Source organism: Gopherus flavomarginatus, chromosome 13 (assembly GCF_025201925.1).
Source record: "Gopherus flavomarginatus isolate rGopFla2 chromosome 13, rGopFla2.mat.asm, whole genome shotgun sequence".
In the NCBI taxonomy this organism is placed as follows: domain Eukaryota; kingdom Metazoa; phylum Chordata; order Testudines; family Testudinidae; genus Gopherus; species Gopherus flavomarginatus.
Window position 1 is genome coordinate 23,853,739 of NC_066629.1, and position 21,337 is coordinate 23,875,075.

Sequence of the window (21,337 nt, forward strand, 5' to 3'; positions counted from 1 at the left end):
CGTTGGCCAGCATCCCAGCACCCCCCGTGTCGCCCCCTAAGCCCACATCCCAGCGCCCCCCATGCCGCCCCCTTGGTCCCATCCCGGCGCCCCCCGTGCGGCCCCCTTGGCCTCATTCCAGCGCCCCCCCATGTCGCCCCCTTGGCCCGCATCCCAGCGCCCCCGCGCCGCCCCCTTGGCCCCATCCCGGCGCCCCCCGTGCCGCCCCCTTAGCCTCACCCCGGCGCCTCCCGTGCCGTCCCGTTGGCCCGCATCCCAGCGCCCCCCGCGCCGCCCCCTTGGCCCCACCCCGGCGCCCCCCGCGCCGCCGCCTTGGTCCCATCCCGGCGCCCCCTGTGCCGCCCCCACTCTCTCCCCTTCACTCGCCACAGAGATCTTCCCTCCGGGTACACGACGCCGTTTCCATAGCAACGGGCACGGAAGTCACCCGGAAGCGGAAGTGTCGCAACAGCCCCCCCCCCGCTCCCTGAGTTCCGATTCATGACTTGGTCTCCGCGCCGGAGCCGGACAAGAGCCGCGTCTCTCTCCCCCCGGATCGTTCCCCCCGCAGGCAGCCTAGTGCTTCCGTTGGAAGCACTTCCGGGGCACGCACTTCCGGGTGGAGGGAGCGAGCACTTCGCTCCGTGGGTGAGAAGGGCTCCGGGTTAGTGGCGCGGGGGGGGAGCGCTGGGTCGGGGGTTCTGGGGCAGGACGAGTCTCCCCAGGCCTGACTGTATCGCTGTGGGCCTATACCTCGCCCTCGCCCTACCGGGTGGCCGGTGCTGTGGCAGCCACCTGCTGCCCTGCGCTCCCTGCCCGCTGGCGCTGTGTCTGGCTGGCTGCCTGCTGCTGCTGTTGGGTCCCACGCGGGCTGGTGCTTCGGGCTGAGATGAAAGCACATCTCCCCGCTCTCCGGGTGCTCCCTTTATTTTCTGCCCTGATCTGCTGTCAGCTGGGTGATACCACACAGGGAGCTGCGCTTCGGCTGGGGGTGAACGGCTGTATAGGTAGAGCCTGGCTCTCTCTTCAACGTGTCACTTTTACACCAGCATCGCTCCCTGATTTCAGTGCAGTTACTTCTGACTCAGGCTGGGGTCAATGGGAGCAGCAGGCTCAGAGCCACAGCATGTTAAACAATCAACATGGAAGTGTTAGACTGAGAGACAGAATAATGATCAATTATCTTCTCATTGATATGTGGGATATGAGATACAGAGATTTATCAGAGACTGTGGATGTGGGCACCAACTGCTGGATCATCCTTTCTTGCCCCTGTTCATGCACACTGTCTCATAGGAAGCTTAGTTTGGGAGTAATGCAGTGGCTCTTTAGGGAACACATATCTCAGCCTGTGTCAATAGCACATTTACTGTCACACAGATGGAAAAAGACTTGCCTTTATGCCATTCATCTCCCTGTCCTGACAAGAGCATATTGTGCATTACCGAGTCTTATGTGATTTTCTAATAGCCTTATTTTTTGTTACTTCTGTGAAGGTTAAAGAATGTCCCGGGTCCCTTTAGGAAAAGTCCTCTTACGAAATGTCATTCGTCACACTGATGCACACAACAAGGTATGGGACCATGTTCTATTCCTTTGCTTCTCTCTCTCTCCTGTGGTGAAGTGTGATACTATCTCTGATAGCTCTTCTTCTGGTCCGGGCTCTCTGTAAACTCAAAAGCTTGTCTCTTTCACAAACAGAAGTTAGTCCAATCCAAGATATTATTGTATCCCCTTGTCTTGCTGATACAGTCTGGCTTTCCTCATGTATATCAAGATCTGTCTCCTGTTACTTTAGTGTTGCATGTCCAGAGTTATGATATTTACAAGGGAAAGGTCTTTCTTGCTGCCATTGTGTCAAGCGATGCTATTTTCATTTTGTTGTTGCTAAATTATGGTGGCTGAACTTACGTTGTTGCACACAGCAAATCAGTTCCGCATATAAGTATATTTTTGAAGGTAGAAATTTCTGCAGCGCATCAATGAGGGAGAGGTCCATGCTACTTGCACCATGATTAAATTTGTTTCAAACATTTTTCTTCCTACATTTTAAAGATATTATTTACTCATCTTAAAAACTTACACTAATTTTAAATTTAGCAGACAAAGCTTAGGGTGAAGTTAACTCTTGGGCAGAAGACCAGCACAAGGCCTCTAGTCTGGGAGCGTATGTGGGGCTAGAGCTCCATGTTTTTTGCAAATGAGAAATAACACAAAATAAAATGGAAAAACTCACTCTGCAGTGTTGGCTCCTGTTCTGCGGGGCTGGACATAGTTTGCCTCTCCATGCATTGCCACCTGGCACGTGGGTCACAGCGAGCTAGCTCAGATTTGACTCAGCTGCCCCTCCATCATCATGATGGCGGGTTGGCTGGGCCAAACCTGACCAGTGCTGTAACTCCATGCTCCAGGTCTCAGTGCCAGGAGCTGAGCTCAGCGCCGCAGGACAGGAGCCACTAATGCATGGTGAGAGTGGGGAGGGCTTTCTATGCAACCCACCTGTCCCTCCAAGGTCTTTTTCCCCTACCCCAGGGGCAGGACACTACCAGACCAAACCCAACCCACCTCCAGGGCCTGCCTGCCCACCCACCCACCATGATCCAACTCACCTACTGAGCGTAGATAAAATGAATTAACACTACATTGCCAGAAATAAAATGAAAAATATATAAACAAGTAAGCATTTCAGAGGGCTCTGTTTTGGACTTAGGTGGCGCCAAGGCTGTCTGCTAATTTTCCACACAGAAGTGAATTTAATCCTGAATGCACAGGTGAATTAATTTTTAAAGGGGCCCCATTAGTTGAAAAAAAAAAAAAAAAAATCACATTTTGTGCACAAGCACAGCTCCTTGCCTACATTACTAACAATGACTTGTATTTTTACTAATCTAGCTTTTCCCTGTTTAAACTCGTCGTTTTTTGCCTGTCAGCTAGGGCAATGAAAAGTCAGTTTCACTTTCAGATGCTAAGTGCTGCCTTGTTTGATTTGTAGGCATGGCAGGGTAATATTTATTTACAAGTTTCATTTATTTAAAATGAATGGAAGTGTTTCTGTGGCTCTGATGTCTTACAAAAGCTTTTCCCCCGACAACATTTACTTTGAGTTTTGTTGTCTCTTTAAAATAAGAAAGATAATTATTTTAATTTAGCATTTGTTAGGTTTTTGTGCCTCTGTAAAATGGATCCCCACTGGGATTTGAATTTCACTTTAGTGCACAAGGCTGGTATTTCCTGAGAGATTTAGAAATTGGCCCTTCTTTGCTAAGGCATTTAATTCATCAGGATCATTTTCCAAGAGGCATTTATCTCATATGTGCTTAAGATGATGCCACATGCACGACAAGGCTATGTGAACAAAATCTGTGTCAAAGCACTGGGTATGCTGTATTTTCAAGCGTTTAGCATGAATACTCACTTGGGACTCAGCTCTGCAATAGCTGTGTGAGCAGAACTCTGGAGGAGTACAGAGCTCCCATGAATGAGAGATTCTGTATGAACTGAAGGGTCCACCAGCATGGATCAGATTACAGAATAAGGCTCCTCATCTCTAAAACAAAGTTATTTGCTGCTGTAGCTAATTGTCATTATGACGTTTCTCGTTTTAGTTAACTTGATGTAGCTAAAAAGGCTCATTTGTGTCATTGCAGCAGGTCAATTTAGTTTGAAATCCACCAAACTTCAATTATTGACCCAGATGAAGTGAGGTTATAGTGTTTTGTAGATGAAAAGCATCACTTCTTTAGATTACTTAATTTTATTTTATCATTTTCTTCATATTTTTCAGATTCAGGAAGAATCAGAAATGTGGAAAATAAGGGAGTTGGAGAAGCAGACTCAAGAGACTTACCGATGGAAGCAAGGGAGAATGTCACCCAATATCTCCAGGTGGGACTTAGTTATCTGGAGGAAATAATCCTCTGTACCACTCTGTATTGTAGTATTATTTAATGTTTACAAAGTTCTTTAAAGAGAGAGCAAGAGCCTTGTGTAAGGACCAAAACTTTATTAACTATTTTGGTGACCACACAGGAGCATCCCTATATAATCCTGTTGAAATGGGGTTCACTCATCCCTGTGGTGCCTTCTGCTGGCTGTCTTGGGGATTAGCTCTTCATATTAGCACACCTTCTTTGGGTGGTGTCTTGCCACCATCACCTACTCTAGGACCCACCTCTAAGGACCGTGGCATCCTTTTCAGTGACACAGCCCTCTGGCTATGCCACGCACAGTACTACCTTGTTCCAGGGGATCTGCAGTCCACTGTTCAGCCATTTCCCTTTGTGGCTGCTGCAGCAGATTGTCTGGCCAGTTCCTCATGGCCTCATCATCATCTTTGCTCTTGCCTGAGCCTGCAAACCCCAGCAGCCAGCCAGCCAGCCAGGATCTGTCTCTTGCTCCCCGGGTCCCTGCTTGTAGCACTGCTCTGTCCAGGATGCTGGCAGTTCTCTCAGTCCTCCAGAGATACAATCTCCATGACTCCCAGCAGAGAACTACCCTTCTGTGCCCAGCAGCTCACTTTTTATATGGGTCTGCTTGGCCCTAATTGGCTGCTCCCTTTAGCCCTTCTCTGATTGGCTGCCTCTTGTGCAGCCTCCCTAGGGCTCTATTAACTCCTTAGAGCCCAGCGTGGGGCAGGCACCCCATCACACCTGTATACACCACACTTCCTGCTGAAGTTTCACACTGCATCTTTGTGTGGTGATCCAGGTGTGCAGCTTTAAAAATATATAACTTCAGATATGTTGGGACCTCTGAAATAGCAAGATTATAGTTTGGTTAAGAAATGTGATAGTGACATCTGAAAATTCTGCGGTGTCTTTGGTAGATGTACTCAGTGCTGGTGCATTAGTATTTATAGTGTGATGTGGGTTATCACTAAATTAAATTATTCTGACCCGAGGTCTTGCACCATATAAATTTCGCCCAGCTCCTGTCCAGTATTAATGTAGGTAAGAGCCAGGTACCTGTGGGTACTCTCACCATAACAAACTCACAAAGATCTAACACTAACAATAAATTTGTTAGTCTCTAAGGTGCCACAAATATTCCTATTCTTTTTGCGGATACAGACTAACACGGCTACTACTCTGAAACAAAGATCTCACAAGCTAAGCAGGATCAGGTTGGTTTTACGTGAAGACCTTCAAGGAATGAGCAAGTGATGTGAGAAGTGGTTTTGTTAACTCTTGCATTTGAGTCTGTATTGAGCTCAGTGGCCCAGCTTGGTGCTGGGAGAGGCTGTCTTTTAGATGCGATGTAAAAGTGAAGCTGTGATCAGCTGTAATAATTGAAGACCCCATGGCACTTTTTATTAGATTCGGGCTGTTAACCCTGGTACTCTCACCAAATTCCAACTCCAGTAATTGTGTTCCCCCTCCAGTTTGTACTGGATACTGTCATCTTTATTTCCTGCCTTAAATTGTTGTGTCACTGTCCACTGTTAAGCGGAGGTGGTAGCATTTCAGTGGTGCTTGATGCGATGCATACCTGCTTTTTCAGAGTACTGTGAGGCATAAGTAATTACTGTTTACAAAGTGATTTGAGAAACTGATGAAAGGCAACTGTCTGTGCAAGTCATTTATTAATCATTGGGTTGGTCCCATGGAAGCTCTGAGTGACGATCCTGTGGGGATGGAGTGAATCTCTTTGCATGGAGTGACATCCAGAGACTGTCAGATGTGTGCTTTGTCCCAAGTGCCCTCTGTGCCCTAGATTGATTGATTGCCCAAAAAGTCATTTGTTCCTCTGAGTTGACCACTGGAGAACACTCATTTTCTCTCTGCAGTAGTCGTATGCGCAGTGACGGTTTCGATGAGGAGAGCCAAAGGGCTGATTGGAAGGCAAAGAACTTTGTGCATGTTCCTGACGTGACTGAAGATGATCTTCTCCGGGCCCGGACCTGGAATAAGAAGCTCCATGAATGTGAAGCCAACATGCCAGATAGGTTTGTGGGTGAATTACTATCCTAGCATGGTTCCTACAGAAAAAGGATCTGGTACTTTATGGCCCCCACATTTCACAAAAGTTAGTGAATTTATCCTCACAACATTCCTATGCAATAAGGAAGTAGTATCATCCCCATTTTACAGGTGGTAAAGTGAGGTACAGGGAGACTTAAGTAACATGCCCAGTGTCACACATAGCCAGGAACTGAGCCCAGATCTCCTGCTTTTCAGTCCTGTGCCTTAGTCACAAGAGCATTCTTCCTCTCTGGCATGAAATAAATACAGCCCTAAACCCAAGACTTGTTTAGTACTGCCCTCTGTAGAATTTAACCAAACCTACTTATGATATCCAAATAGCTAATCTCCCAGCTTGACAGGGAAATACTAGTCAGTGCTTTTAGGGGTATTTCTAAGAAACAAGAGCTGCATTGTGCCTCCCTGAACTCCTCCTTTACTGTCATTTTAGCTAATTGTTTTCATTCTTCCAGGTGTCTTCTTTTTATTTTTATTAGCACCCAGTCCTAATCTGGCTGTTGGCATTCTTGCTGCCTGAAATTCTTGTACAGCTGTAATTCTGTATTTGGATAGGTTTTAGATATATGTAGATTTTACCACAGTGATAAAGGACCATATACTTGGAGTTTTGTGATCACACAGTTGAATACAAATGAAACCCTCTTACTATGGGGAAATACACAGGGTGAGCAAAGCAAATTACACCCCATGGGTGAAGTCAATGGCAAAACTTCCATTGACTTCAGTGGGGCTAAGATTTCACCCCATGTTTCCTGGGTGTTTATGAGAAGTGTGAACTCCCAAATCATTGGGCTTCTGCTGCACAAGGAGGTACAAGTTCCTTACCAGAAAAAAGCAAAGTGGCCATTAGTCTGCCCAGAATGGTCTGAACAGAACCTAGCAAAGCAAAATGTTAGGACCTTAAACAAGTAAGGAAGATACTAGCTGTTATTGCTCCCGACTCATGTTTTGTATTTTCCCTAAAGCGCTCTCTTTCATTTCACCCTCATTTTGGTTCTCAACATCTTGTGTAATTTTAACATGTTTCCTGCTGTTCTCTTGCAGATGGGGTCACAGTGGCTATAAAGAGTTATATCCAGAGGAATTTGATACTGACAGGTAAGGACAAACAGGCTTACTGAAAAGTCCAACATCTTAATTTCTGTCAAGTTACACAATGAAATATAGAGCTTGTACCTCTCCAATATAGACTGTAAATTGTCCTTTCAAGGCCGAATTGAATTGTTTACCTAGCAGACATGTGGCCTGAAATTCCAGTCCATTAATGTGTTCTCTTACTCAAAACAATTCTGACAATAATGTGAGAGGGCCGGCTTCAGTTCATAAGGCATAAACATTCAGTTAAGGCTTGAATGCTGTCCTTACTTTGCCCATATGTGGCATCATTCCTGCAGTGAAGAGCCCTCCCTGTTCTGAGCCCTGAGAGGTGTTTGTATCTCTTCTAGTAACAGGACATCCAGCTTTAACTCTATATTAAGAGTGACTGAAATGTTACGCAAGTAAGTGTTTGGCTTCTTGGAGTTGGGCTATTTCCTGAAGTGATCCAGCTTTCATGACTAGCTGCAGGCATGTGTGCACCTAGAAATGCAAGTCAGAATGAGAGCTCCAGCAGCATGAGAGCAATTAAGAGTGAAAATGCAAACAAATTAAAAAAAAATGATTGGGACACAGATTTATTTATTTAAAAAACTGTACATAGTAGAATTGCCAGATCTAGCACTTACCTGATTCCTGACAGTCACAGATAAGGAGTTCTTAGTAAGTTTTACAGTATTATGTTATGTTTTCCGTACTCTAGGGTGGTTAAAATGCCTTTGAAATGGCCCCTCATCTCAATTATAAGATATGGACCCAAACTGTTAAGTGGTGAAGTTAAAAATGCATCCAGCTTACCTTGCATAGCATCCATATGTCTGTCCTGAAAGGAGCTCAGGGTAGATGGGCTTGATTGATGCTTTGAAATAGGGAATGCTAATTTAGAATCTGCCCAGGCTCTATTCTGTGTTCCTGTTACAGTGACCAGCAAGAGAAAGATGAACAAAATGCTGTCAATGGAAAGAGGAAGTCTCACCCAGGAAAACAATCTGTGCCTGAGTCACTCAAACGGAAGAGGCCAAAGAAATCACAGAAGAAGAAGCGGAAAAAGAGGTCACACAAAAAGCGAAAGAAGAGGAAAAAGGAGAAGGCGAAGGCATCATCAGATTCTTCCCAGGAAAGCGAGTGTTCAGAGGAGGGGACTTCGGGCACCAGGAGAGGGAAACACAAACACAAGCACAAGAAGAAGACCAGGAAAAGGCTTGCAAAGGAACCTGCCTCTTCCTCTGGGTGGGAAAGTGACTCTTCCAGTGTGAGCAGCTCTGAGGACAGCGAACCTGAGGAGAAAAAGGAAAAGTGGTCTAAGACAAAAAGGAGGAAATGCTCTGTGTCTGCATTAGAGAGGCACAGTGAGATTCAGGAGAAGCAAAGCAAGAGGAAGAACTGGAAAGTGGCAGCTGATGAGAAGTCGGAGGACAGCTCAGATGAGGACTAACAAGAGGCTGTGAGTCTGGGGCCATGGGTGAAATTGCACGTCAGCGAATGGAGGCGGACGTTTTCTCCCGACGCTGCCCAGTGGTACAAACATGGTGCTTGACTGATTTCTGGAGCACAGAACTTTATACCCTGCCAGCCCACGTATGGGCTCTGCACTTTGCTGGCTCGCAGAGGGCACATCTTTGGTTTTTGCTGGTTTACAACCAGGAGAGCTGAAAGGCCTGTGGAGAAGAAGCCTCTCCCCCAGTCACGTCTCCTACCCACCCCAGACTCTTGGTTCTATAATTGGTCTAATTTCCTGGCCATATTCAGTTTTAATTGACAGTTCCTGTGGGCCATCTTAAGAAGGGAAACAGTTGCATCGGCGTTGTCTCTGGGTTTTTTAAAATTGTTCCTCTTTTCATGCATAACCACGTAATGACCAAGACACAATTGCAATAAAGAGCAGAGGCCACAGACTAACAGCACTTCTGCCAACCTGATTACAAAGGATGTGCCATTGGATTTAACAGCAGGGCCCTTCACTGCAGCATTATCCCCATGATGAAAATAAAAGGATGTGGTCCCAGGTGGACAGTCAAAGTAAGGAGGAGGCAATGGTCTGGAACAAGGAAGGGCAAGTGGGGTGTCACAATTCTAGCTGCGGGTGTGGTGACCCCACTGCAGTGGTTTGTTTCAAACTTACCTCAGATCCCCTACCTCTGCCCTTTGTGTGATTGACTTGCCCTCCTTATCAGCAACATGTCCCTCTCGATCCACTTGTGCTGATGGATGGGCCTCTGATAGATTTCCTGTTCTGTCTCTGGCTGGCCCAGTGTGTTTGACACAAAGATTGAGATACAGGGCGGGAATGAACCCTTTCTCCCTGCAATAAACATGAAGACTCCGTTTGTATTTTCCTTTTGAAATCTGATCTCCTTACCACCACTTTAGCGCAAGACCCAGGGACAGAGCATGAATGTGTTCAGGGGTTCTAAAAGTCTGGTCAGGGCTGCTCCTCTCTTTGTACAATATGTTCACCACTGATCAGGTTCCATAGACCTGTGAATATGTTTTATGGAGCCAGTCTGTGTATAGGAGATTGCATCCCTGCTTAATACCCTCCTGTAGAAGATGGCAAAGGAGACTCTTAGCACATACAGTCTCATACTCCATGTTCCTCTGAATTTCCATATGCGACAGTCGGTGGTGTCTACGCTCACGGAATGTGGAGGTCTTGAATCTTTCTAGATCAGAATCGAGGTGTCTGGGCTCCCAGATATCTAAACTGTGGTCTCAAACCTTTCACAAAGCCTATTCTCTGTGTGTGCTTGCATATATGTAAGCCATGGAAATACAGTGAGATTATAAATCTGTGCCCAGATCAAGCGGAAACATCATTCTTATGAGAGTTCAGATCTGTGCATGTCTTGGGATCCTCCTTTGACTTAGCTTTGCTTGAGTGAAGTTCCAGTTGAAAGCTTTTACCACTGAGACTGGACAGTGCTAATGCTTATCTGGTCTGAGCAGTGTAGATTACTGCTCTGACATATTGAGGTTGGGGCATGCTTTTGTATTAAAAACTCTTACCCATCCTCATTCTGCTAATCTATGAACTAATAATGTTCCCAGTTGTGCTTCTGCAGTTCCTTGAAGGCAGGTTGTACACATAGGGGTTTTATAGGTTTCTTCCTCAGAACTTCTTGTTGAGACAGCTCTCGCAGCTCCTGGGGCTGCAGACAAAGTGCCTTGTTCATACCTACCTACCTCTTGCGTCTCTGTGAGTGGAATTAATGTTTGTACAGCCCCTGGCAGATGTAAATTGCCTGAGATTCCAATTCTGAACTCCCCAATCTTATATCACTGTAGCTCTGTTGACTTCTGTGGAGTTATTCCTGATTTACCCTGCGGGGAGAGCAGAATCAGGCCCTGAGGAATTAGAATCAGGGTGGTGGGCCCCAAAGGACTAGTCCTCAGCTGGAGGAATAGTGCATAGAATGGGGAATACCTGGGGCTCAGACAGGTTGAGAGTTCAAAACTAGATAGCAGAAACACAACATCGGGGTAGTTTATCTTCTAGTGAGAATGTCTTACGTGTCAGCCTGGCAAACAAATCTTCCCTGCCTTACTGTCTATAATCTGCTCAATCAGACAACTAGTAGATACTTGGGAGGAAGAGGAGGGAACCTGGATAAATACACCATAGCCCAGATTCTTGGTCTTTGTTTAAATTTGTCATCTCCCTTTCTTCACCTGTAGGTGAAGCTTTTTTAGGTCTCCCTGTGCATATGGGCTGACATTGGTAAAATGGAGAAACATCATTGTATCTTTCATTCTGTGTCCCCCTTCCCCACTGCCACAGTGCTTGGTCTACACTCTGTCATCCACTCCTTCTTCTAGAAGGCCAATATTTGTGACTTCCTTTCCAGGGCATGAATATATGGGTAGCTCCTTCTCTGATGGGGTTAAGCAATGTCTTATTTCTCTAAGGTCCTGTCTCCTGGTGCAGGGATTCCCATGGGCAGGAAGGGGAGCTGCCAATGGTTCTTTTCTAGTTCAGTGTGAGAGCCACTTCTCTACTGCAATCTGCAGAAACGTTCATGCAGTAACAGTGCAGCAGCTTTTCATGCACCACAAAACTCATCCAGGAGATTTTTATTTTTATAAAGAAATCCTCTACAGATTTTAAATTAGGAAATGTGTAACTGCAGAATAGATTCATATATTGCACTGGACCCAATGTGGACTTTATGGGTGGATTTTAGGGCAGGGCTGAATGTTGGGGCTCAAACAGTGATCCTACTATCCTATACAGTCCAGCTCCTAATGCAACCACTGAAAAGAGTGCTTGGTATGTCAGTACTTTTGCTTTGGTGGATTAATGTCTCCAGGCATTTGAACATTGGCTGCCTCATGCTTCTTCATTCTAAGAACATATGCCAGTTGGGCTCCTGCCAGTTAAAGGAATTTACTCAGGATAACGGGCTGGCCAAAATGGGCTTCAGGACCTTTTACCCAGCCCTGGCCACTATTTATTTACCCACGATGATCCTAACTTTGCCTTCTTTCCCCTTAACGCGGCAGTGTCTACAGTACTAAATCTCTGCCTGAGGCTGCTGGAATGGTGCTCCATAATAGTGCTTGTTGAACAGATAAGAAATTCACTTAAGAAATTGCCCTCTTTTTTTCTACCCCTTCCCCAAATCTGTTAGTCTCCAGGACTGTTTGGATAATCTCCTACCCAAGACCAGGTTTCCTGCACCATATGATGTTGTACTACCACCACTGAATATATTTTTGCAGAGAATTCGAAGAGGTTGCCAGAGAAGGCAGGGTAGATTGTATATCCTTTCTATGAAACTTAAGTACAGAATTTTTAATGTGTGTCTATGTGTGAAAGAGACAGTGGTGGATGTTCATGTTATTAGATAACATAAGTTCTAATGGCTCACAGAATAAACCAGACTTTTCAAATATGTGGTCAGTTTATTTACAATCACTGCTCACCAGGTTAGGCTAAATTTGTGTAAAATATCACTATGTAGATCATTAATAAGACTGCATCTATTCCTGTACCTTTAAACATAAGGGGAAATCTAGTTTGGTCTCTCAAGCACTCATCAGATTTCTGTATCATACTCTAACATACTCAGATAACTGGGGTCTTCTGTCATTTGCATGAGTGTACTGCCAAATTAAGCTAAGCTGATATAAGTGAGGGTTGACCCAATGAAAATGCTTCTATAATAGGGCCTTCCACCTGTTTGACTACATTTAGTTAAACCAGTACAACTTTTCTAATACAGACAAAATTTCAGGTACTATATCAATTTACATTGACATTTTGAAGATCATCTTTATAACTGAGGGGCTATCACCAATTTAAAAGAAAAAAAAGCTTGGAGTGTGCAGTAAATTTCACAGCCACAGAACTGCTGTGCAATAGACTAGGCCTTAGCAATAAGCTTTTAATCAGTTTCACTTTTTGGTTTTCATTCATTATCCTACTGTGCAGCTTCTACATTTAGACTTCAAACACTCCAGCAGAACAAGTGTTTTCATTAATTTATTAGTTCATTGAAAACATTTATATTTGTATTACATTTTTAAAGTTTAATTTTGATGCTAAGATACTATGCACATCCCCTGTGTCGGTACGAGCACATCTTTTCTCTACTTTCCTCTAATTAGATAAGACTTAGAAAAGCAGCAATATACACTTTCACATCACAAGACTTGTTTGGATGAGTGTTCCTGATCGTTAATTAAATTGCAGTATGATGATGCATTTGTGAACAGTTCAGTGCAGCTAAAGAATTCACAGGGACAACTGTGCTTTCCGCAGATGATTGTTCAACCACTTCTGCATTTGTGAAAGTGTCAGATAAAATGTAGCTTAGAACATGTGACTATGCTCCACTGACAGCTGATAAGTCTGTCGACCTGAATAGGAAGGATTGGGTTGTCTGGAGTTGGGAAATGCAGTAATCAGTGTCCTCCTTTCTGTACAATCTGAGCAAAGCGGTTAGTGATGGATAACGTGGTATCAATGAATCTCTCCACACAACTGGCTAGACAGCTTTCTGTTCTAGAGTCCAACTTTGAGCCAGGTTTGTCCACACATTTGTCCCAGCAAACGTCCATGAAGTTATGAACCTTGATGTGAACAGAAAACATGTTAGTTACTACTATTTAATCAAATATTTTACAGATGGGAAAGCTAAAATATGAGAGGAGCACAACAATCACTTTTCTAGGAGTCCTGCCAGAACACCATCCTTTCCCCCTGTGCTTTATCCTTGAAGGGCCCATCACCCTCGGAACTGAGAAGTTCAGTCACTGTGGCCGATTCAGTACTTGGCCCTTCTACTGACACACACAAAGGGGTCCATTAATGCCAAAGACAGTGTGATTTCTGTGCTGTATGCATCTACTTATTAGGGACTGAACCAAGTCACTGTCTCACATTACCCCACACACATTCATCTCGCAAAACGAGTGTCAAGGGACATGTACAGGGGGCTGCCTTGCTTTCTCTGGGAGGGTTACAAGCAGGGCTTCATTTGTAACGAAAGAGTTGCTGCGGCTTGAGCAATTTTTTTACATTCCTAACTGACGGAGCAAGCCCAGAGGTGCCAGGGCTGTGAGCTGCCACGCAGCACCGGTTATAAGTATCGAGGGGGAGGAGAAGGAGCCCTTGGGTTGGGGGACGCGGGTGGCACCAGGGGTCCCAGTGACTGAGGCTCTGGACGCCGTTGGGGCCGATGTGGGAGGAGCCCCAGGAAGAGCGTGCAGGGCCCCGTGCAGGGCTGGCTGGGGGCTGTGGCGGGACGCAGGGCGCCTGGCTGCCCGTCGCGGGCCTGGGAGGCCCCTAGGGCCGCGGGACAGGTACCTGGGCGGTGAACTGCGCCCGCTGCTGCTCAGCGGCCACCAGCCGCTGCAGCTCGGAGACCGCGGGGTCCGGGCCGCCAGGCTCCGCCATGGGGAAGGCGAGTCCGGCCGCTGTGACCTTCACCGGCGGAACCGGAAGTGACGGGCCCAACCCGCCTCCCGCGGCTCAAGCCCGGGGCTGTTTCCGCTTCCGGGTGCCCTGGCGCCCTTGGGGCCGTGGGGGCGGGGAAGGGTCAGACACCAAGATGGCGACGCTGCTGGTCCGGGGGGGCCTGAGGCGGTCCCGAGGCGTGGGGCGGGGTGAGTGTTGGGGGCGCGCGGGGCTCAGCCCTCCCCTTCCATGGCGCTGCCCCGGGCCAGGGTCGCGGGCTCTGTTCCCAGCTCTGGCGGTGACTCGCGGTGGGGGCGGGGCAGCGATAGTGACGACCCCGTTTGTGGCGAGGGGCGGATACCCGCCTGCCCGGTGCTGAGCGGGTCTGGCCCCCCCGGTCTTGTCTGCCCACTGAATCCCGTGGTTTGCGCTGCCCAGGGCGGCCTCCCCCATTGCAGGCTGGCCCGGGGGGGTGGCGGGTGGCTGTTGCTTTTTTCCCATCTCCTCCGCTGCTCTTTATATGGCTTGGTGCCCCAAGGCTCGAAGGTGGGTTGGAGCCTCTTGTGCTGGGTGCTGTACAAACGCAGAGCCAGAAATGCTCCTTTCCCCAGAGAGTTTAGAGTCACTAAACCAGTGGTTCACAGCCAGGGGTACGCAGAGGTCTTCCAGGGGGTATAGCAGCTCTTCTAGATATTTGCCTGGTTTTACAACAGGGCTACTTAAAAAGCTTTAGCGAAGTCAGTACAAACTAACATTTCATACAGCTAATGATTTGTTTACACTGCTCTATAGACCATGCATTGAAATGTTACTACAATATTTATATTCCAGTTAATTTATTTGATAATTATATGGTAAAAATGAGAACAATAAGCAATTTGTCATAGTGTGCTGTGACACTTTTGTATTTTTGTGTCTGATTTTGGAAGCGATGTAGTTTTTTAAGTGAGGTGAAACTTGAGGGTACGCAAGACAAATCAGACTCCAGAAAGGCATACAGTAGTCTGGAAAGGTTGAGAGCAACTGCTCCAAACTATCTGTTAATTCACGCTTTGTCAGTTGTAATTGTGCAGCACTCCAGCTGCCTGTGTGAGCTTTAAAGAGGTAGTAAAATAAAGCTCATTTGACGGCCCTTTGTGAAAGGCATAGCGTTATTACTACTTAACTGTAGATGTGCAGAACATTTGAATATGTGTCAGCTATGCCAAGTCATTGAATGAGTCAATGCCACAAAGATCTGGCAGACCCAGAAGAGCTTATTGAGCAGGTCTCTTCTAGTGTAGCCTGTTTAGCTCATGAAATGAAGGCAAGATTTCCCTAATGCTCACAACAATACTGCAAAGTTTGTCATGCCACAGTTGGTGGTTAATGTTCTTGTCTCAGATTCCATGAAGCACTGTTTTGGGTGCAGCTCGCCTCACTTTTGGAAGCATGGGGCTTTGGATATTAAATCCTTAGTAGGGAAACTCTGACACGTGTACACCAGGCTTGTTAGAAGTTTTGCAAATAACACATTTATACACACACACACGCACCAGATGTTATTTGTGGCGTGTAATTTGTATTCCTTATTCTTTGTGCATTCTCTTTTCTGAAGAAACCACTGGCTTTCCTTTTCAGGAAGCCCTCTGGACTCTTATTGCTTATTGATTATGATGCTGGTTGCTGTAGTTTAACTTCCAGGGATTTACTTTTAATTTTTGGGGGTGTAAAAGGCAACTAATCGATCTTTGTTTTGTTGACAGTTCTTCTCAATAAAAGTCTGTTGACCAGACCTGTGGTTGCCTGTACAACGACCTTGGATCAGCCAACTCTGGCACATCAAATCCACATCTCTCCCAGGAGCTATGGTATGTTAGTCTAAGTTGGGATAAAAGTTCTGTTAATAACCACTTGGGAAGCTGCTATTCTTTGTCTATATTATTGTTTTTATTTGATATTTGATCCTGACCCTTTCAACCAGCTCAATCACCCTAGTCATTAGTGTTTTCTTGGCCTCATGGAGTGATTTGTATAGTCCCAGATAAGAAGTTGCCTTATCTACTCACTGCACCTAAATCTGAACAAGTTTTTGATTTAAAATCAATTGACATAATTTAAATTAGGAGTTGGACAAGTAAACATCTACAGTATAATTCAATGCTACAAAAATTTGCAAATTGCTGTGTGGTTTTTCCCTCCTGTTTTGAAGGGCATAGAAATTGGTATTGCCTGAAAATTCTGGCAGTCATCTTTATGGGCAGGAACTAGTGCTGTTATGGGTTATTAGACTTCACTTTGCATTTCATGGTTTCTGCTGAAAACTTCATGATTCTCTCTGTCAACCTAAAGCTAACTTTGCAGTAATCTCACATGCAGTGTCATTTTACTACAGTGTGCAGGAAAAGTGTCATTCTAAATCCAGCGTTTTTTTCCTTAGCATCTCTCTTAAATTGTAGAAATTGACTGAGTTTCAAACAGACATTCTCAGTTTACTAACAAAGATGTTAGTTTAATCAAGTCAATTTCCACAGAAATCCACAAGATAGGAAAAGGGAAGATAGATTAAAGAATGGGTGGTGCTTTTTATGGCCCTGTCATAGATCGATGGTGATTGTTGAAAGCTTGGTGCAGAAATTGTGGCTCTTCTAGTGAACAGGAGCTTCTGGTCCATCTGAGGTCAGGCTAGAAAGAATGAACTGGAGGCAAGGTTCATTGCTGGACAAAATTTCCTTTCTCCACATAGCAGGAATCAGTGGAAAGTGGTGTAAGATAAACAGGCAAAGACCGAAATCTAGGACTGTCATAATGTATGCCATTAAACCTGAGAAATGCTATGACCAGGGATTAATTAGGATTTTATATCCTTTAAACCCAAACTTTTCCTGTCACCACCACCACCAATAATGGAATCTGCCTGTGTCCCCCCTTCCGTTACTGCACAGTTGGCTCAGCAGAGGAGCTTGGGCTGAAGGTGGAACTGGGGATAGAACTGGGGATGAGGGAGAAACTGGGGCGAGAGGTCAGTCTGGCCTGGGGGTGGAGAGGGTATGAAGGCAGAGATGGGCTGGGGCTGAAGCGGGGCTGTGGCTGTGCCTGGATCTGGGCTGGGGGTGGGGTTGGAGCTGACCTGGTGGCAGATAGTGAAAAAGGGCAGAGTGGAGCTGCAGCTGGTGCTGGTGCTGGGGTAGGGGTGGAGTGGAGCTGCAGCTGGGGTTGTATCGGGTCTGGGTGGCTTTCCCCACCTCCTGTGGGGGTTGGCCTGGGCCCTGTCGTGCACCCCCAAACCTTCCTCCGTAGCCCCTGGAGGATCCACTCCATAGTTTGGGGACCTCTGCCCTAACCCATGGCAGAAAATAGAAAGAATGTAGACACCAACTAAACAAACTGATAAAAACGTGACAGCCAAGCTGCCCCCACACCTTGTCCCCTCCAAGTTTTCTACTTTCTCGTACTATGGTAACTACTCACACTATGTTAACAGTTGTTTCCACAGACCATTTTACTTGAAACAACACGGCCTTGGACAGTCTCAATATGTAAACAAGTTCAACTCAAAAAGAAAAAAGTTTGCTACATTTATGTCAAGAAGAAACTTGTTGCATGTTGGAAAGTGTTTCTTGAAGTTCATGGTAGTAGCACATTAGTCCACTACAGTTGTTTTACTGGTGATCTTTTTGTTCCATTGTCACAGCAGTTCTTGTCTAATATCAGTCACCCTGCACAGAGCAGGAGAAATTCCATGTCTTCTTTTTGGTACAGTTCACATTCTCTCTCTTTTCCAGCTCATGATTTCATGTTGATCAAACAGCAGTAAGCATTTAGACAAGTGATTTCATGTGTGTTTAAAATCAGTTCTCTGTAACTTTACGCTGCTAGCACTCTGCTATTAAGTGCCAGTGTATTGTAAGGTATCCTGCTTCCCTCAGTATATGTCAACATCTCTTTGAACCGTATTTCTTCTACTGATGTCCAAAATGTATAGGAAAAGTAGGCAAGGTTACAAGGAACCCAAACTACCACTTCTGTGCTTGTCTGAATCACTTTGTGCAAACAGAACTGTGTATTGGTAGTTGTCTATGGAAGAGGATTGAGAGCATGGGGCCTCTCAGGCCACTTCTGGGCACTGAATTCCTCGGGAAGTCCCAGAGGCTCCAACCCCTACTCTTGTTAAGATAACAGCAATCCTAATTCATGCACTCACCTCTTCATAGAGTTATCACAGAGGTACCAGATACTTAATGGATACAGCACACTCCAGGCAAAGGTCTTAAAACATTTCACAAAGAAATGGGGGGGCGGGTTTCAATATCATTATCCCATATCACAGGTGAAAAACTAAGGCACAGAGAAGGGAGGTGGCTTGCCTTGGGTCACACAGAGTTGATGGGAGAACTGGAAATAGAACCAATGCATCTTGGTGCCCAGGGTTCTTTCCTCTCTATCCTGTTACGCTGCTTCATTGTTCTTCAGCCACTCCTTTCAAACTGTCATGTACTGAGTAGGGCCCTCAGTGACGGCCACAAGGAGGCAGAACTGGCAAGCACTGCATCTGCTGGCAGTTCCTGATACAATTAAGCACTAGGGCAACAACCTTTACTATTGTTTTAAAAAATGCCTGTTCTGTGGTGTTTGTGAAAGGGCCTGTTAATGAACAGCAAGCCATGAAAGTAATAAAGGTGGCATTTCCTTTGGCCTCATCTATCAGTTTTTTCAGTCTATTGTTGACTGTGTCATAATTAAAGGAACTATATTTTTTGAACAGCAGAGGGAGCATTCAGAGAAGAGATATTTAAAACAAGTGTTCAAGGCAGTATTTAAAATAGGAATATTTAACACAAGAACCTGGGGTAACCCAGTGAAATTAGTAGGAAACAGGTATCATGAAACAAGAGGAAGTATTTTTCCACTTGATGCACAGCTAACTTTTGAAACTCATTGCCAGGGGAAGTTGTGAGGAGCAAAAGTATAACAGGGTTCAAAAAAGAATTAGATAAGTTTATGGAGGATAAGTCCATTAATGGCTAGTAGCCAAGATGGCCAGGGATGCAACCCCATGCTCTGTGTCCCCCTAAATCTCTGTAAGAAGCTGGGTCTGGACGACGGGATGGATCACTTGATAATTGCCCTGTTCTGTTCATTCCCTCAGAAGCGTTTGGCACTGGCCGTTGTCAGAAGACAAGGTATTGCGCTAAATAGACCATTGTTCTGACCCAGTATGGCCATTCTTATGTTCTTACGAATATGGTTTGTAGCAATAAGTCAAAGGCAACCTGGTTTTGCCCCGCTAAGGGTTGTGTATCTAGGGCTAAGAAAGCACCTAGCTGCACAAAACTGGTCAGAATAAGTTAACCATTGTTCAGATTGGGTTATTGTGAGAAAAACCTCTGTGTTGAAAATGCTTTTTTTTTGCAGCCGGTTCCAAGGCTGCATCTCTGCACTGGACGAGTGAGCGAGCTGTCAGTGTCCTCTTGCTGGGTCTCCTCCCTGCAGCCTATCTGTACCCGGGACCTGCCATGGACTATTCACTGGCTGCAGCCCTCACACTCCATGGGCACTGGTAAGCGTAGGTGTGAAAAAGTCTGGTAGATATTTCACCAGGACCAGCCAGAGCTACTTTTTGGGCTTATAGTCCTGGATGCAAAAGAAGCTGAGCAGTAAATCTATGCGCATCAGGAAGTTCACATTAGAACACCTAGTAAAACGCAAGAGCAAAACTCTTATACCTTGTGTTATTGTGACTGGCATCTTGGTCTGTTATAGCCTTGACCAGACTAACACCAGGTACGGTCTTTGTCATTTTGTCTCTTCAGTTAGAAGGCAGGGTAGATACTTCTATTAGGGGAGCCTTCCTTCACCTTGTCTCCTGTGTATTTATTCCCTTATCCATATCTCATACTTTGCAGACAGTAGGGAATCTACCTAAGAGGGACTATTGGCTGTCTTTGGCTAGTAGGTTATATATGGCCTTCGGATCTGAATGTTTCAGAGTATACCCCTAAAGCAGCACCAGGACAGATCTGTGCTTAAATAAGACCTCCAAGGGAAACTCAAGGTTTTATTGATGGCTCTTTTTCCTCAGAGCCAGTACAGAGTCTGGGCATCAGCTTAGCATTAGGGGCACTGTATTACTGAAGGTGCCATCTTTTGGGTGAGACAAAAATCAGTCTTGACTACACATGCTTCTTAATTCCCTGGCATTTTTGAGAGAGTCAGGATGTTAGTCTTGAATTCTGGCCAGATATCTTTTTGGGTAACTCCACTTTAGCTCCCTAAATTCCTTTTTCAGTTGGATACATTATTTTTCGCTTCCTGTGGTTATATAGCTGTTAAATTGTTGTAAGTTTTCGACCTGAGGATGTTGCATCCATGAGAGTGTGTTTAACCGTTATCTTTCTAAGGGTATGGCTACACTTGCGGCAGCGCTTTGAAGTTTCAAGTGTGGTCACAGCGCCAGCGCTGGGAGAGAGCTCTCCCAGCGCTGCACGTACTCCACGTCCTCTATGGGTGTAGCTTGCAGCGCTGGGAGCCGCGCTCCCAGCGCTGCGGCACTGTTTACACTGAGGCTTTACAGCACTGTATCTTGCAGCGCTCAGGGGGGTATTTTTTTCACACCCCTGAGCGTGAAAGTTGCAGCGCTGTAAAGCGCCAGTGTAGCCATGGCCTTAATCTATGTAGCCCCCATTGTTCTAGTAAGTGAACATTTTCCAAGTACTTTAAAATGGAAATAGCATCACTCTTACTTTTCAGCCTGTAGGACAAATGGTTTTACACTTTATCAGATTTGTCTTTGTATGTGCAAGTGCATGACTCACTGAAAGGAAGCTAGTCAAATAAACCTTTTTTGGCATTTAGTTCTGATTGTGCTGAGGCTTGTGGTTTCTATCTGATGTAAGAAATTCTAGGTCAAGGTCCTGTGAAAATTCTGTTTTCTGCACTCACAAGCCTCTCCAAACTGGCACAGTCTTCTAATCAGCCACAGATGGAATTGTTGTATGCCATGTTGTTGTAGCTGTGTGGGTCTCAGGGTATTAGAGAAGGAAGGTGCTTGAGGGAATATCTTCTATTGGATCAACTTGTGTTGGTGCGAGAGACAAGCTTTCGAGCTACACAGTTAGCTGTGATACTGTAGTACAGTGGTCCCCAACCTTTTTGTGGCCAATAGCACATTCATGTTTTCAGAAGTGTGTGGTGGGCGCCAACAATTTTTCAAGGCTTATTTTGTATTTGTACATTAAATAATATGAAAAACATCATACTTAATATTATATAATATATGAATCCATAAGATAAAAAAGGTAATTTTTCATGTTAAAGGTATTAAATAAATTATTTGGCAATTACTCCTTCACCTTAACATGTGAATTTGCTCTTTTTTCTACTCGCAAGAAAAATTAAGGCATTT

General features: G+C 45.4%; 3 protein-coding genes across 6 annotated transcripts in view; 2 read left to right on the forward strand and 1 right to left on the reverse strand.

Annotated features, from left to right (window-relative positions):
• Nucleotides 1-329: 329 nt before the first annotated feature.
• NKAPD1 (NKAP domain containing 1) lies at nucleotides 330-11,945 on the forward strand. The gene is made up of 6 exons (XM_050921840.1): nucleotides 330-627; nucleotides 1,476-1,552; nucleotides 3,764-3,864; nucleotides 5,765-5,923; nucleotides 7,005-7,058; nucleotides 7,977-11,945. Exons 2-6 carry the CDS (start codon nucleotides 1,484-1,486, stop codon nucleotides 8,488-8,490), a joined length of 897 nt encoding a protein of 298 aa, XP_050777797.1. The 5' UTR covers nucleotides 330-627; nucleotides 1,476-1,483; the 3' UTR covers nucleotides 8,491-11,945.
• Nucleotides 11,946-12,521: 576 nt separating this feature from the next.
• On the reverse strand, nucleotides 12,522-13,956 carry TIMM8B (translocase of inner mitochondrial membrane 8 homolog B). Its single transcript, XM_050921852.1, has 2 exons — nucleotides 13,864-13,956; nucleotides 12,522-13,127 (listed from the first exon to the last, which is right to left on the reverse strand). The coding sequence occupies exons 1-2, from the start codon at nucleotides 13,951-13,953 to the stop codon at nucleotides 12,960-12,962; spliced, it is 258 nt and encodes an 85-aa protein (XP_050777809.1). The 5' UTR covers nucleotides 13,954-13,956; the 3' UTR covers nucleotides 12,522-12,959.
• BCO2 (beta-carotene oxygenase 2) overlaps nucleotides 13,937-21,337 on the forward strand; it is an 89,544-nt gene continuing 82,143 nt past the window's right edge. The window contains exons 1-3 of one of the 4 annotated variants that reach the window (XM_050921816.1): nucleotides 13,937-14,162; nucleotides 15,699-15,803; nucleotides 19,348-19,492. In XM_050921816.1, coding sequence (XP_050777773.1) covers nucleotides 13,952-14,162; nucleotides 15,699-15,803; nucleotides 19,348-19,492 — 461 coding nt within the window. In that variant the 5' untranslated portion in view covers nucleotides 13,937-13,951. Of the gene's footprint in view, nucleotides 14,163-14,389; nucleotides 14,500-15,698; nucleotides 15,804-19,347; nucleotides 19,493-21,337 lie in introns of those variants that run through there. The other 3 variants (XM_050921810.1, XM_050921815.1, XM_050921813.1) reach the window with 3 other exon arrangements.